The 16,233-nt window shown below is 40.1% G+C and overlaps 1 protein-coding gene across 4 annotated transcripts in view; it reads left to right on the top strand.

Annotated features, from left to right (window-relative positions):
• Positions 1-16,233, top strand: part of MAPRE2 (microtubule associated protein RP/EB family member 2) — a 99,208-nt gene that overhangs the window by 68,836 nt on the left and 14,139 nt on the right. For all 4 annotated transcript variants that reach the window (XM_014255902.2, XM_014255893.2, XM_005517178.2 and 1 more), the window contains 2 exons: positions 5,243-5,388; positions 7,333-7,546. In XM_014255902.2, the coding sequence (XP_014111377.1) occupies positions 5,243-5,388; positions 7,333-7,546 (360 nt within the window). The remainder of the gene's footprint in view (positions 1-5,242; positions 5,389-7,332; positions 7,547-16,233) is intronic.

Here is a 16,233-nt window from a genome sequence, read left to right as displayed (position 1 = left end):
ATGAGAGTTGTGCTTCAGGCTCTTCACCAGCTTCATTGCCCAGTTAAAAGAAAACAACAAACCTTTGGATGGCATAACAGAGCCTATATTTGAAATGTAAATGAAAATCTATACTCTGATATCTGAGTTGAAAACCTACTGCTGTGTGCTTACCTAAACATCATTGCTGAGGAAGCAATTCTAGAAAGCCTAAGGTAAAACACCAGCCCTAAGTGCTGTACTGTAAACAATGATTTCTGGCATTTCTTGGTTTTTCTCTCCCTTTCTTACCAAAACTGTTTAGTCACACGTGCTCCTTGCAAGTCACTACTTTTTCTTCATGGCTGCTGTCGTCCCAGCAACAGCGATATGGGGCGTGTGCAGCTTTCCATCAGTGTAAGCAAACATAGTGAACTGAACTACTGATGACTAATTCATACACAAATCATCCTGTATTTTCCAAATGCATGATCAGGTGGTTGCAGCTTTGGATAAAATGAATAATTTGAAGGAGTTCGTATCTAGGATGACGGGATATGTGTTTTTGTATTGTCTAAATGTTTCATTAAAGCAAATAAACTAATTTTGTTACAGAAAAAGGCGCAGTCAGCCTCTTTCCCAAATGGAACTTTTCAAAAACTGCATGTGAAAGTCAAACTGAGGCCTGGTTAAAAGGTTTAAACTTGATTTCTATGCAGTTTTAGAACAAAGCTAATACTAAACATGTATACCAAATTTCTAGTGTAGAACTTAGCTTTTTGCTATGGTTTGGGTATCAGAATTAAAAGAAATCAGCTCCACCCCTGCCCCAGCAAGGCCCTTTCTTTTCATGGGCCCCTTGTTTGCCTTTGTTTTCCATGTTGGCTGGTGTGGTTTTATATGGTTTCCTGGGATCTTGCTTCCACACACTGAAAGGATTCAGGGAGGAGCAGTGAGAGACAGTTTTTTGACATAAGATGTGAAGGATTGACCTAATTTGTGTAGGGCACACACATATTCGCAGTACCTGCTTATATTTATAGTGTTTCTACTAAATATTTTACTAGCATAATGAGTTCTAACTACAGCATATTAAAAGCAGTTAGTTTGAAAATAAAGTTTTCCTTTTAATTTATAAATATATAAACATCAGTGCTAAAGAAAACCAAGCATTTAATCGTGGTTTCAGATCTGTAATCTGAAATCCAGAAAGTTTACTGAGTGGTAAAAGCTGGTTGCAAACAGGATTCTCTGGTCTTCACTACCTCCTTTAATTTCCTTTTGATTTAAATAGTCAGGAGCAGAAGTATTTTTGATAATCAAGAAAATACTTCGTTGCATTTGTGGATTCATCAGCCTCCAGATGGTGAAGGAGAAGAGAAAAATTGAAGATCTCTAATAATGCAGAGTGCATATGCTTCAGAGCAAGCTAAGTCAGCATGGACAGTCTGGAAAAGAAGCACAGAAGCAGGGAAGAAGACATACAGGACAAAAACTAAAATTAGTTCAGCATTGCTTACTGCAAGGGACTAGTGAAAGATTGTCTTCAACTCTGAAAATACTGTAAGATACTCGGTTTTTATAAATTTGATAGTAATTTTCAGCTTTACTGCTGCATGTGACAAAATTCTTGAATTTTAATAGCTTTAAATAACCTTTTCAATTCTGAGTTTGTTCTCTTGTGTCTGAATTCTGCCCCAGCATCTCCTATCCTCCTCTGGCAGCTGCTTGCCCAAGCCTGGTGGATGAAATGCCCTCCCTCCACTTGCTGCCTGCTCTGCCCCAAGCCAGGGATGCCCAGGAAACACCTGCAAAGCCCTGATGCTCTTGGGTTCTTTCTGCTCACTAATGGGGCTAAAAATAGCAGCTGCTGGGGGTGATTTCAGCACAACCATGTTTGCAGGCTCATTTTAGAATCTGGCCCATGAATATCTTCTGTAACTAATGGCTGCATCAATATTCTAGATCAAAACACAAAAGGATTTTTAGCCAGTGATTCTAAATTGCTTGTTAGCTAATAAAGGATTAGAGGTTTTTAACATTGATCCTTCTTTTGCACTGCCACCAGCTGTACTTTTCATCTTTCATTTGAGTAGATGTCAAATTATTCCTTTTTGTGTGTGTGTGTGTATGTGCATGTTTATGCATATAAAAGTTTTTCAGTCAGAAAGATAGATTTATTGTGAGACCTATTCTGGTAGTGTGTTTTCAACTTCACTGTACACATTTGAGAAGATTTAGGTTAGGTTTTGGTTGGTTTTTTAGAGGTGTGGGGGGATTGTTGGGGTTTTTTGTTTGTTTTTTTTTCCCAGAAAATGTAGGGGAGTTTTTTAATACTGAATAAAATACAGTAGCATAAAAATTCTTTTGTTTGTGTAAATTATGCAAGAGGTATGTCGTGAGTCATAATGTCATTATCTCTACTGTTGTTTTCTTTGTATTCCATTAAAACAATTCCTTTCTCATGTACCTGCATTGAAAAATCAGTCGTGTAGTACTTTGGATAGGCCTAACGTGCTGTCCCATATGCAGAGCACCACACAGATATGCTGTGGCTGTAAGATGAAGGCATTGCAATCTCACATCACTTGAGTAGGGCTCCCCTGTCTGCTGCCTCCAGGAAATCTCAGCCGTGGGCAGTCTAGACAGTAGTGTCCCCATTCTATTGCCCTGGTGTTTCCCATTTAAATGTAATCTGACAGCTACAAGCTTTAGGGGGTAAAATTTTAAATTATGAATAAACACCTATATAATATTAAATACATACATAACCTCCATGTCCAAAATCAGGTGGTCCCAGTTGACTGTAATAGTAATTTTACTTTCTCCTATTGGTGTGGTAGGCAGGTCTCTGGCTTTTTGGAGTCGGGAGGAATTTCCTCTCTTTGTAGTTCAGTGTTTAGTTCCATCCATGTTTGTTGCCTCTGTACTTCAGGAAGGAGTATTTTAATGAACTGTATTTGCCAGTGCAATAAAATCCTCCTGTTGGGGAGGCAGCCCAGCAGCTGCTCCAGTGTTGTGTCAGAGAACAGGTCCGTGCTGCCATGTGGATGCAGTCCAGTGTTTTCTGCCCTCGAGTGTTGTGCAGACCCAGGACCACCTCCTGGCTGGCAAAGGCACAGAAACAACTGCCAGCAGAGAAAACACAAGGAAATACCCTAACTAGAGAGAGACTGTCTAAAGGCATGCAGAAGGAATTTGCATTACCAGCAACAGGAGAAAAATCTCATGTGAACACTTTGGGCTTCTAGTTTTCTAAAAGGATCTAGATGAAAGGTTGTGCAGTGCATTTTTAGGGCCTCCAGGCAATTACTTAGATATCAGAGTAAAGCTTATAATTGGGGTATGGGGAGGATGAAAGGACAGAGTTAGGAACATATTCAATTTATAACATTAAATGATTGCATAATAATCCTTTTGCATTAAATTAAACAATAATAAGTGTGCTCAAGCTATGAATTATCCATATATCTATGCTTTTAACCGTAGTGTATTTTTTCTATTGCCATGTATTTACAAGTTCTCTTGCTAGAGATGAGTTTTGAGTAAATAATTGTGTTTATAAAGTTTTCTGTAAGAAGATGCAAATTTGTCATCTGATGCTTGTAACTTGCCAGAAGGCACCTTTCTCTTTAGGGAATATTTTACTTTGATTCCTAATCATATCAAGACCATTGCAAACAGCTAAGCACAAGGTGTCCTTGGAAAATGAGGTTTTTTTAATAACCATTTTCCCCACAAAGCTAGACAACGTGAACAGATTCTTTTTTAAAATGACAGTGGTTTTCAGCACTAAAGCTGCATCTTGGTAAGTCCCTTAGAAAATTTGTGCTAATATTTTAGAGAATATTTTTTGACTCTTCTCTTAAACACTTCTTCTGTTTGGGAAGTGATGATCTCAGTAACCCTTCATGTGATGGCTGACTGGGTGCAGAGAATGAGAACCATCTCATGCATGAAGTTGGTCCTGTCAAAACATCTGCATACCCATGGAGATGAATGACTTTAAGTTCAAGTTATTGTTGACTCTTCTGTAAAACTCGACAAGCCAGGTGTCTGCTTTGTTACTTTGGTTTCTCTGTGAACACTCAGAAATATTTGTGATAAAAAACTGTTGTTGATAGTGGGCTGAACTCTTAGGTGAGATATGGACATTTCATTGTCAAAACTGATGTGTGCTAAAAGCACAAAAGTCTTTTTTGTAGAGGTAAAATTAAACTTGTCAGGGGTAATGGGGCAAACTTTTCCCTGCCCTGATGCTCAAGCAGAGGGGCTGCACCCTCTACAGCCCTCTGTGGACGTCGCTGAATCTTTGCTGAGTATAAACTGTTTTGTAGAAAACTCTTCTGAAGAAGAAAGAAAATTGCTTTTCCTTTGATTTCCTTAAACATTTTAATCTTGATTTTTAAGCACTTGAGTGTGTCAACAGTAAAGGCTTTGCAAATGACAGTGGCATGATGCTACAGGAGGAAGTTCCCTGCATGCAAGAAATGCTGTCTCTATTAGCTAGCCTCAGGATGCTGGTTAGACATTTTCCCATATGCTTCCTTCTTTGTTCTGGGTTAGTTGTACATGCACGCCCCTACCCTCTATTTAAGTTCAGAGAGCTCTCAGAGTTAAACTTAGGAACCTGACTGTTTTGAGTGAGAACTAAAGCTGTCAGCCCAGCTTTGAAAGCTATGGGTGGACTACGCTAGTCTGCTTATTTAAATGCCTTTAATGCATTTTAATGCATTTTAATGCAGGAAGTGAAAATCAGCAAGGATGTTCATTGCAGAGGGGTGGGAACTGACTAGTGTGTTTTAACAAGCTGGAGCCTTGCAATTACTTTTTTTTTAAATCATTAATATAATCTTAAATAATTGCAGTGGACTTGCTTGGCATGATCCTGGCTTGTTTGAATTCAGGGGACTGTGGGGATTGAGGAAGCTTATTAAGAGATTTTCATTTTCACTGTTATCTTCTCATTGTATGGACAGTCCTGCTTTGTATAGGGACTCCAAGAACATCCATTTCACTTTGCATTAATCGAGGTGATTCCTCTCGGATGCTGCACAACAGTGCATCGTGCATCCAGATCAAGTGGAAAAGAACCACTTGAACATGTCACTGCTCAATGTACATTAGATAAGCAGGCCTTGGGTGCATAGTGTTAGGCTGAATTACAGCAGGGACTTACTCAGCACTGTTGCTTTCTGCTTATGCTTTCTGCTAATGGCATTAAACACCATTTGGTCTTAGCTGGATGCATCTGGATTAATGTCAATGCATTCTCTTGTTATAGGAGCAGCTTACTGCCAGTTCATGGACATGTTGTTCCCAGGGTGCATCAGCTTGAAGAAAGTAAAGTTTCAAGCGAAGCTGGAGCACGAGTACATTCACAACTTCAAACTTCTGCAGGCATCATTTAAAAGAATGAATGTGGATAAGGTAGGCATTCTGTATTTGTATTTTGATCATTACATGTTTCAAAAGTTACATAAATTGTGTTAAATTAATAAATAAGGGAAACAAACTTCAAAATATTTGAAAATGTGCTTTTTCAACTTTTGGATGGAGAATGGAATTGTGAGTAGTGTATGAAAATGTTCTTGACCTTTCATCATCTGAAAAGGGTATTTGGGCATGAAAGAGCAAGTTTGGCATTTGGCTCCATTTAGGTACAAATTGAAAATTGAGCCCATATGTCTGCTGAGGAGTTGTGCCATCTAACTCATTATATCTTAATATCAGAGACCCTTTGATAAAACACCAGGTGTCAGAAATTCCTTGTCATCAGTGAATCTTTATTTTTTGATAAGTAAAATTATTGGTTTCCTGAATTTCCAACAAAACAACTTGAAAATATGCTGTTCCTATAAGTATTCCATGTTTTTTGTCCAAAGCAGGGTTTGGGGAATTTAAATTATTCAAAAGCTGGAATAATTTACCCAATGATTTAATAGATTGGGTAGCATATGTGATCTTGCAAAATTAAGAATGGAAGCCTCTGAGAAAATGCTTGTTCAGCTTTAAGGTATTTAGTTTATACTTGAATGTGAGAGTTTGACAGACTCACCAATATAAATTACTCTGTTGATAAAAATTAATATTGGAAGTTATGTTATCGTGCTTATAGTTTTACACTGATGCACTACCTATTTACCTTTTTAAGATTCTGCCCTGGCTTTTAGTGTTGCCTTATTCTGAAATTTAAACAGTCATAACAGAGGGTTCCTTAAGACTTCTATGAAAAACTGGAAAACCCTCATTTTTTCATGAAATGTTATGGTCACTTCTATTTACAGTGTGATTTGCTAATGAACCATTGGGAAGATTAATGTACTAATGACTAATTGTCAATTTTCCTGTAGAGAGCAAATTTATCATGCCTTTTTAATGTAGAGTTAAGGTACAAATGGAGTAACCTGAAAAGACATGCAAAATGCAATGTCAATTCTTGCAGAAGCATCATAGATTTATAAAATGCTGTACAGTTGGCTTAATCCTGAAGAAAAAATGAAAACCCTTTTCCAGCTGAAAACTCATAACATTCAAGAGGCACGAGGTCCACCTAACTTGGCTGTCTAATCAGTGGCATGAATTAAGCAAAGCTCCTCTGCAGCTGTAGTCCCTGTCTGCCCATAGTGTCTGGAAGCCTTGAGTGCTGTAATATTGGCTGAAGACACTTTTTGGAGGTTTCATGTCTGTGAAGAATTTCTATGGTATTGATATGGAGATATCCTCATAGCCTTTCCTTTGTTTTACTAGAACTTTATAAGGCATTTAAGTTAACTTCTGCATGTCCACAAACTGTTCTGTGTATAGCTATATGTGGAACAGAAAAAAATTACAAAGTTAAAACCTCAGGGTTGGTTCATATGATGACCATGTGCTACCAAAATGTAGGTTGGTTTGAATTTTAGCATGTCTTGGAAAAGCTGCTGGGTTTTGTAGTTCAAACAGTAGGACAGAGAGCAAGGAACATCTGTCTGGAGTTTTTGAAGAATTGTTTGTTTGTAGTACATCAAGCTGTACCACATGCATTAAAACCAGAAATCCCTAGTTGGCTGAACATAGTGTTACTCCCAGAACAGTGTCGTTCATCATGGGATGTACCCATGGGATATAAGGGAGTATCTCTGTGCAACAATAGCTATAAAGGCTTACCTACACCTACTGCATTGCTGCTTCAAAGGCTGGGTCTCATTGGGTTTTGTTTTCATTTTTAAGATCACTTGCAAATTCACCCTTTCTTTTAGGAACAAAACAATGGCAGAGATTTATTTGTTGATGCAGTTAGTAGATTTTTTTTAAATAAGTGTATATATGTAATTTTTTATATTTAAATATATGACAGTGAGGTAATATTGGATGTTAATATCTACCTTTTAGGTAATTCCTGTGGAAAAACTGGTCAAAGGGCGCTTCCAAGACAACTTAGATTTCATTCAATGGTTTAAGAAGTTCTTTGATGCTAACTATGATGGGAAGGAGTATGATCCTGTGGAAGCTCGACAAGGCCAAGATGCTCTTCCTCCACCAGATCCTGGTGAACAGATCTTTAACCTGCCCAAAAAGTCTCACCATGCAAACTCTCCAACTGCAGGTATTTTGCATCTTAAAGAATTCCATTTCTGTTTCTGAAGACAATTATAAACTATGGTCCACTCTACTTAAATACTAGTTTAAAATTATTTCCTTGGGTGGTTGTGCCATTCTTTTTTACCTTATCATAGGCTTAGCATCTTGAGACAGCAGAAAGTTAACATCTTGTGTGCTCTGGTTTGGGCCAGCCCTACTGAGCACAGTGTCTTCTTCACTGAACGCCCTCCATGTAAATGATATGGACTCTGATAATGTCTGGTGGTGGAGACAAAGGCTTTTAAATATCCTGTTGCTGAATGCGGTATGTGCAAGTGTATTCAAGAACATTAAATGGAGTGTGTTCTTCTTTCACACCTCCATCTTTATGGGGAAATGCTTGCACAGGCTGATTTAGTTTTCAATTTTTATTGTGAGTAAAATGTTTCCAAATCTTAAAGGCTGACCAGAAGAATAAAAATTAAGTTATTTTTGGTTTTATGTGTGTTTATTATTTGGGTATGCTAGTCCTCCTAACTGAAACACCTCAGTCTTCTAATTTTTTATTTTGTGCTTCTATTGGGTTTTGCTAGGACAGAGGTAAGGCTTCAGAGAAGATTGGTGCTAAATTTTGAATTTAAAACCAAAACAGTGTTGGTAAAGCATGGATGTTTTAATTACTGCTAATCAGTGCTTACACGGGGTCCAGGCTTTTTCAGTTTCTCACATTGCCTTGACAACAAGCAGGCTGGGGGTGCCCAAGAAATTTGGAGGGAACACAGCCAGGACAGCTGACCCCAATAGACTGAACAAATAGTCCATACCACATGGCATCGTGCTTAGCCAGAAAAGTTGGGGGAAGAAGGAGAAGGGTGGGGAGGGATGTTCAGAGTTTACAGCATTTGTCTTGCCAAATCACCATTTGGTGGTGGTGATGGAGTCTGGCTTTCCTGGACATGGGTTAATTCCTGCCTGTCCGTGGGAAGTGGTGAAAGAATTGTTTGCATGGCTTTTGTTTTACCTATTAAACTGTCTTTATCTCAACCCATAAATTTTCTCACTTTTCCCCTTCTGGGTTTGTCCCCCATCTCACTGCAGGGCACAGTGAGTGATCAGCTGTGGAGGCTCAGCTGCCTGCTGAAACACAACAGTGTTTCTGGAACAGACCAAAGGACTAAACCTGATCTTTGGTGTTTATGCAATGTGGTTATGACTACTCACTAAGCAGATGCCATTTTCGTTAACTGAGGATTAAGTGAATAGGAGAGCAGCTAACATTTAAGAAAAAAAAAGTCACTAAAAAAGTGTTACTGGACATAGGTTTGTGCATATGGAAAGACACATGCACACACACCTAATTCCTTTATTGGTTTGTCCTGGGTTTATGCTAACCCATTCCTCAAATAAGGATTAATTATTTAGCTGATTTTAAATCTGTGACCTGTCCTCTCATGGGCTCCGATATGCACCACTACTCACAAAAGCAGGGGCAGGTGTGAAGCATGAAGCACCCTACTTTTAGGCTGCCTTGTGCTCTGGAATCCTACCCAGATTTCAGTGTTCTGCTTTGATCACTTCTGACGTCAAAGTGGGGCATACTTGGCCAGCTGCCTTCAGCTCATTAGTGCTTCCAGGAAATGGGGCACCTAATAGCAGCCCAGTGCTACTCTGGGCTTCTAAAGCTTGTTTACATCTTTGTTTTGCACCGTCTATGCCTGAACTTCTGAATTTCAGGGTTTGGCATGCTCCGATTTTCCATGTGATGTCTTGCATGCCCTTTGGAACCAGAAAACCCAAGTGCTTATGTCAAGATGTTGTCCAATTCAGAAATTTGAAAAGACACTTTTATTAAACACAGACTTTACTGTGCTTGTTAATTCTTCTTACATATGGTCTGTTCTTCCCAAAGTCACAAATATGTCATCCAAATTAAAGCTGTGGAGGTGACAATCCCACAGAAATTGAATAGCTGCTGGAGTGGAACCAGCCAGCTGATATGAGGATAATGCAGTAATGTCATGTTGTGTTATTCATTGTATGAAGAGCATGTGCTGTGCCTTCCCAGCCTTTGTATGGGATTGTACAACTGAGACAGTGTGATGAGTTTTGAGAAGATCCTGTAGCTCTGACAGTTAGCTTTTTCATGGAAAACTTCCTTCATTATTAACTTAAATATTGTCCAGAAGTATGTCAGGCAGGACACTAGTTTAATTTCTGAGCTGAGGATGGTGGAGTACAGACATTACATGATGCTGGGTGAAATAAGCGCTCCAGCTTTTCTTGCTGCTTGCGTTTCACAACAGAACTAATTCAGTTAGGTGTCAGTCATTGCATAGGTTTACTGAATTCTGGGTGAGTACATTGTCGTGGCACTGATGTATGGTGCCTTTGTAACTTGCCTCACCCCATCACAGAACCTGCACATTGGAAGGAACGAGAGCCTTTACTGATGCTCCGGGAGGAGTTCTGTATGCGTCTGCAAACTTGTGTGTGCCTCATCTCCTGCTGTTTGGGAGTAAACGGGTGATGCAGGAGCAAGTTCTGGGCAGCTGGGAAATTACCATGAAAGATGTGCTTCTGTACCTCTGTTGTCCACACTTTGCTGGAAGTGAAGGAGTATTCATTACAGCTGCTATAGGAACCATAATGTAAAATCCAGGATATTGCTGGCCTTCTGGGCTGCAAGTGCGCATTGCTGGGTCATGCTGAGTTTCTCATCAACCAACACCCCAAGTCCTTCTCAGGGCTGCTCTCAATCCATTCTCCACCCAGCCTGTATTTGCCCTGACCCAGGTGCAGGACTTTGCACCTGGCCACATTGAACTTCATGAGGTTTGCACAGACCCATCTCTCAGGCCTGTCAAGGTGCCGCTGGTTGGTATCCCTTCCCTCCAGCACATGGCCACACCACACAGCTTGGTGCCATTATTAATTTGTGCGATTTGCTCTACGTCAGTATTGAAGTTTTGAAGCTTTAATACTGCCTAGTCAGTTCTTCAACAAAACAAAAGGAAGCACAAGTGAGAAAAAATAAAGAACCCAGAAGATCTTTCACCATAATCTGAAAGTTTTTTTCAGCATGATCTGAAAGCATGCAGTGGCTATACCTACATGTTTGCATCTATTGTTTGGTGTCAGAAGCAAGCAGATATATGGGTACTCATTCATACTGGGGGTTTGGCAGGCTTTAAAATACACCTATTCTAAACTGATTAGATATATGTATTTCTAAAGGAATAATTTACTTTAGCTACTAGCAGTTTCATTTCAGGTGATTGCTGTTGGTCCATGGAGTAACTCTTCCAATGCCCTTTGACAGAGTTTTGGGCTTGAGTGATTTAGGAGATGATTCTTGACTATTCATAACTGCTTTATAACACTGTTCTAACAATGTATTTTCCGTAGACTAAGATATATGTCCTTGAGTTAACAAGTGGCCAAATCCTTAAAGGTTGCTCTGAAGACTTATCCAGAAAGGTACTGGCATGAATAAAAATTGGTTTTGATATTTTAATCAGACTCTAAAGCTTGATGGGATGCCTAGTCTGCTTCCTGTACCTGTAAATGGATATTGACCTGTATCTCTATAAATGCAGAGCGTGGTCTTTTTTTAATTTGGAAAACAAACATTTCTAAAACAACCCAGAATTTGAGAACTCTAAAAATGCACTGCTTTTTATGTTAATTGACGAGCAGGCCAGCAGCCGCAGCCCTTCCCATTCCAAAGGTGATCCTACTGGGGAGTCAGTGCAGGTCAAGGATAATTCAGCTTGGAAATGGAAGCGTAAATAGGTCCCTACAACTAATCTGCTGTGCCACCCTCGCACTGCCTTGTCCCCTCCTTCAGAGACAGAGCTGATTTGTGGCTGAGCCGACAGTGGTGCCGTGGGTGGATGGGCTTGGTAACGCGCCACAGTCTGCTCCTAGAAACAGGAGCAGCAAGGTTTCACCAGGTGAATGCAGCTCCTGGGTGGGGAAATGGGGGTCTTTTCCTCCTTCAAGGAGCAGCACAGACCACTGCTGTAGGTTCTCTGGCAGCAGCACCACAGCTGCTTTTAGATCTAATGCCATCTGCCAGCCCTGAGCCAACTTTCGATCTCCTACAGATCTCCACTCTTCTCTAATGCAGTGGTAAACAGCCCACAGATGTAGAGCCAGAATTGCAGTACAGGATTAAAATATTAGGGCACTGTTGTTTGTGCCAGTTCTAATGCTCCCTGCGGGAAATAGCGGAAAAGGCTTCATCTGATCAAAATTGAAAATAGTGATCAGGTTGTCAGGATTTTAGCTTAGTGTCTTATGTAAGTATTCCCGCATGTCAGAGCAAATCTCCATGGAGCACTCTCTAGTATATGGGTGTGGGGTGTCAAAAATACATGGGCAGCTTAATAAAATTAATTATTTACATGTAAGCTAAAAATGTGAGAGGTTCTTGGATCTGAAGGCTGTTAGATTTTTTTAGTTTGAAATATTCAGTGAGAGCAGGATGACTAAAGCAGAGCTGGAAAATACTGGAGGATCACATGAGGGCTAAAAATACTCAGGCTATGACAGGGAAAATAACCAGGGCAGAATGAACCGTTTGTGCATGAATGCATTATATATAATGTGCCATCGAAAAGGCAATTGCACAAGAGAAATACTGATTTTCTGTAGGGAAATGGTATATCCTGCTGTGACAGATGTGCTGTAAATTAATTTTGAGGGATAAAAATACTCAGCAAGACCGGTTTTTATTTTAGCAGCTAGTGGTACAATTAGCACTCCTGGGAGACTGGAGAGCTCCTAATGCTTTATTTTTTTTGCTTTCCACCAAGACTTGCTACCTTTTTCCCCAGTGACCAGCAGTAATTGTTGGCAATGGCAATCTCTGCTTGCAGTGTGTGGTGCTCCAGGACAACGTGGCAAGCTGGACATGGAAAGAACTGCAGAGTGACAAACTGAGAGTGTTTCCATCCCTAGTTCATACAAGGCCAAGGAATTACACTAACTGAGGGGAACAGCATGTGCAGTGACAGTGCCGGCCTGGGAGGTAAACTGCCTCTGCTGTAATGCAGACACATCTCCCCTGCCTGCCAGCAATGAGGAGAATTTAATTTTTAAACCTACTGAGCTCGAGAATTTCAAGCAGGAAGCAACGCTGCTTGCAGTGCAGGAGCCAGGGCCTTTTTGCAATAAAGGTGATTGTGTTTGGAAAAGCAGTGGTGAAAATGGCTATCTTAATTTTCAGTGTACTGTGGGTGTGGTTTGAGAGTCTGTGTTGCACAAATGTTTGCACATTCTTTCATTTTTCAACATGTATTTCTTTACAGATTTTTTTTCAGATTTTCCTTGTGAGACTGCTTTCTACTTATAGCTAAGCAGACAGTGAGATTTTAGAAAACACAGGTTTTTAAGGGCACTTGAATTTTTAAATTGTGTTCTTCTGTTAAGCCTGTGGAATGGTTTCATCCATTGAAGATAAATGTTTGCTTACTTAAAAATATTTCTAGAGGTTTCAGTTGAGAAGTAGTAGTTGTTGATAGCTTGGTTAGTTCCCTTTTATCAAATCTTGTACTAAAGACAAACTGAGGCAGTCATGCCATCAGTAAAACTTTTTCATTTGACAAGTGGCCTCCTTTACTTGGATAGCTCTCCTGAAATTGTGAAGTTTCAGGTACTCATACACACTTCTCTTTGCCAGCTGTCTGGCAGAGAGGATGAATGCAGAACTCACCAGGCTGTATTGGACCAGCAGCAGTGAAGGTTTGGGGAGCTGAGAGGACAGAAGGGTCCTGCCAGCCAGGGCAAAATAGTACCACAAAATAATTCAGACAGCTGAACTGCAGCATATTGGGATTCAGAAAGTCAGATTTTTTCTGAGGTCATTTAATTCCCATTAAATATCATTTATCATCACTTATTTCATTAAGTGTCCCTAAATTGTCCATTTTCTTGTGTCCTGGTGTGGCTACAATAATAAGAGTGTGTGAATATTAATTTACTGTTCTCGCTCTCTTGGTTTAAGTGGGTGGAGAGTTTTTCTATAGCTTGTGAAGAAATTACTATGGCCTCTTGTTGGATTTGGTTTTTCTCCTGTGGCATGAGTCAGGAATATTCTTTTTATGAAATCCTTTAATTTGACTAAAATAGACTATGAGTGATTCCCAAATTCCACTGAAGCAGTGGTTGTGTGGGCTCAGCCAAGTCTTGTGCTTGCTCAGGGCTTCCATTGCTCTCCACATTCTCCTCATGCACGTCCACACTGTATTCATGCATGTGTTTCCTTGAATTTTTGCATAAATATTTAACAGCATACTAATTACTCATATAGATTCAAGGAAGATTTCTCTCTAAATGTTAAATAGGTCTCTTGTCTACAAGACTGTACCTGTGATGCAAAGAGAACTGGAATTTGCAGCCTAGCTTTTTTGTACCCAAACCTGCACAGTGCCAACAGCCACCGTTTCATGTTGCAGAAGTGTGCATCTGTTTGTAGAACTTAGGTATTTAGCAAAAAGAATAGTGAAGCTGAAACTGTGTGGGATACATTTAATTATGGTGGACTGAGTAGTAATTGTTTCTGGAGTACCACAGATGGAAACCTCTAATGCATTTCAAAGCTGGCTCATTTTAACTTAATTCAGTACAAGAACAGAACAATTTGTCTTTCAATTGTGAGTTTACTTTTCTCATCTCTGCTAGTGTTAGGTGGGCAGATCCAAGAAGTTATCCAGGTGCTAATTGAAACAGCTGCAATGCTGTTCACAAAAAAGTTCTAATTGGAACCCTGCATTGACCTAAAATCAGATCATGCTGTCACAGAGGTTCTCACAGAACAGTGGAGGTGGGAAGACACCTCTGAGATCATCCAGTCAAACTGTTCTGCTGAAAGCAGGGTCACCTTGAGCTGATTGCCCAGGACCACATCCAGTCACATTTTGAGTGTCTCTGGGGCTGGAAACCCCTAAAACTCTCTGGACAGCATTTGATAACCCTCAGAGTGAAGATGTTTTTTCTTATGTTTAAATGGAATTTCTTGTGTTTCATTTTGTGCCCATTGCCTCCCATCCTTTGGGGACCTCTGAAAGGAGCCTGTTTCCAACCTTTGCACTTTCTCTTGAGGTGTAGATAAGATCCCCCCTGAAGCCTCTCTTCTCCAGGCTGAACCAACATACCTTTCTGACCTGGCTTGTACCTTGTTGTTAGGTGCTCCGTTCCCTTAGTCTTTGTGGCCTGTTGTTGGACTCTCCAGTTCATCCATTCCTGTCCCATCCTGGGGAGCCCTGAACTGAACCAAGCATTCCTCATGTGCCTCTCCAGTGCTCCATTCCTCATGTGCCTCCCCAGTGCTGACTAGAAGGGGAGAATCACCTCCCTCTGCCTGCTGCTGCTGTTCTTCCCAGCACAGCCCAGGAGTCTTCTGGCCTTCCCTGCTGGAAGGGTGCTTTGCTGGCTCATGCTCAACTCAGCATCCTCCAGGACCCCCAAATCCTTTTCTGCCACAGTGCTTTCCAGTCTTTTGGCTGCCAGCATGTTTTGGGGCACGGGGATGTTGCTTTCCAGGGAAGGGCCCTACGTTTCTTTTTGAACATCAGCAGTAAGCTTGAAGATGAATTAATAATGGTAAACAATTACGTTGCTGATTACAGTGAAATGCTCTCACTGATCTGGGAAAAGAGATGATTATTGGATACTTTTTACCCAGAATACCTGTATAAAATTCCATGCTTTCTCAGAGTGTGTAAATGAGTTATATATAAATATTTTCATGGAAGATATGATGTTGGAAAGAATTTAAACTGTTTGGGTTATGTAGTCCCCCTGAGCAGTGCATTAGGAGTTATTCCATTATTGCACTAATTGACTGCAAAACCACTGCTCAACACCAAGTGATTAAGTCTATCAAGATCTTTTGTCTCTGTTTAGATATCTGGCTGTTTCAAGTACTTTGCATTACTCTACCGACCAGCATCCTTTAATTATTTTATGAAATTAGGCTTCTGCTAGAATGGAAGCTTCTGAGCTGATTATAAAACTGATGCCTTAGAATAAATGTACAGTACAGCTTTTTTTTCCCCCAGGAAATTTTAAATTAGAAATCCCTAAACATTCTCTGCTGCAATTAAGTTCTATCCAGCTGTCGCTGATACCTCCTAGTAACCAGTTAGCTGGTTTTTATCTGTGTTACTGAAATTGGAATATTGTGGTCATTTAAGAGCTGATCCTGAGCAGTGGAGCAAAAGTTGATTTCTTTTGATTTGTCTGGACTTTATAAAGCTTAGTGGCACTTTGCTGTAGAAATTCAAAAGGCTTTGTTGTTTTCAAAGGAGGGCAGAGTATAATGCCACATATCAGTGCTGCAGGCACTGGGGCTCAGCACACTCTGGGAGAGCACCTCAGCTGCAAATTAGAGAGAATACCTTGGGATCAAATGTTTGTGCCTGCTCTTCCCTTAGCTCTCTCTGTGCCAGCTTTAAAGCTTTTACTTTTCAGTTGATACCTTTAACCTGCATCTTGTAGTTGAATTAGAATTAGGATACAATAAGAAGTAAAAGTTGATGCTTTGGTCATTAAATAACTTGAGACCCAACTAGAATGCTAGAGTCAAAGTGATTTTATTTCATGTGTGCGTTCTTATTGCATATTCTGACACTAGTTCGCTTCTGTTTATCTGCTAATCCAAATGAAAATTATTTTCCTGGCTTTTAGAACATTTTAGCAATCCCACTC

This window comes from Pseudopodoces humilis, chromosome 1 (assembly GCF_049639895.1).
Source record: "Pseudopodoces humilis isolate 2021_Gansu_Grassland_sample_001 chromosome 1, ASM4963989v1, whole genome shotgun sequence".
Lineage (NCBI taxonomy): Eukaryota > Metazoa > Chordata > Aves > Passeriformes > Paridae > Pseudopodoces > Pseudopodoces humilis.
Note: the sequence above shows the minus strand (reverse complement) of the source record. Positions and strands in the feature narration are given on the sequence as shown.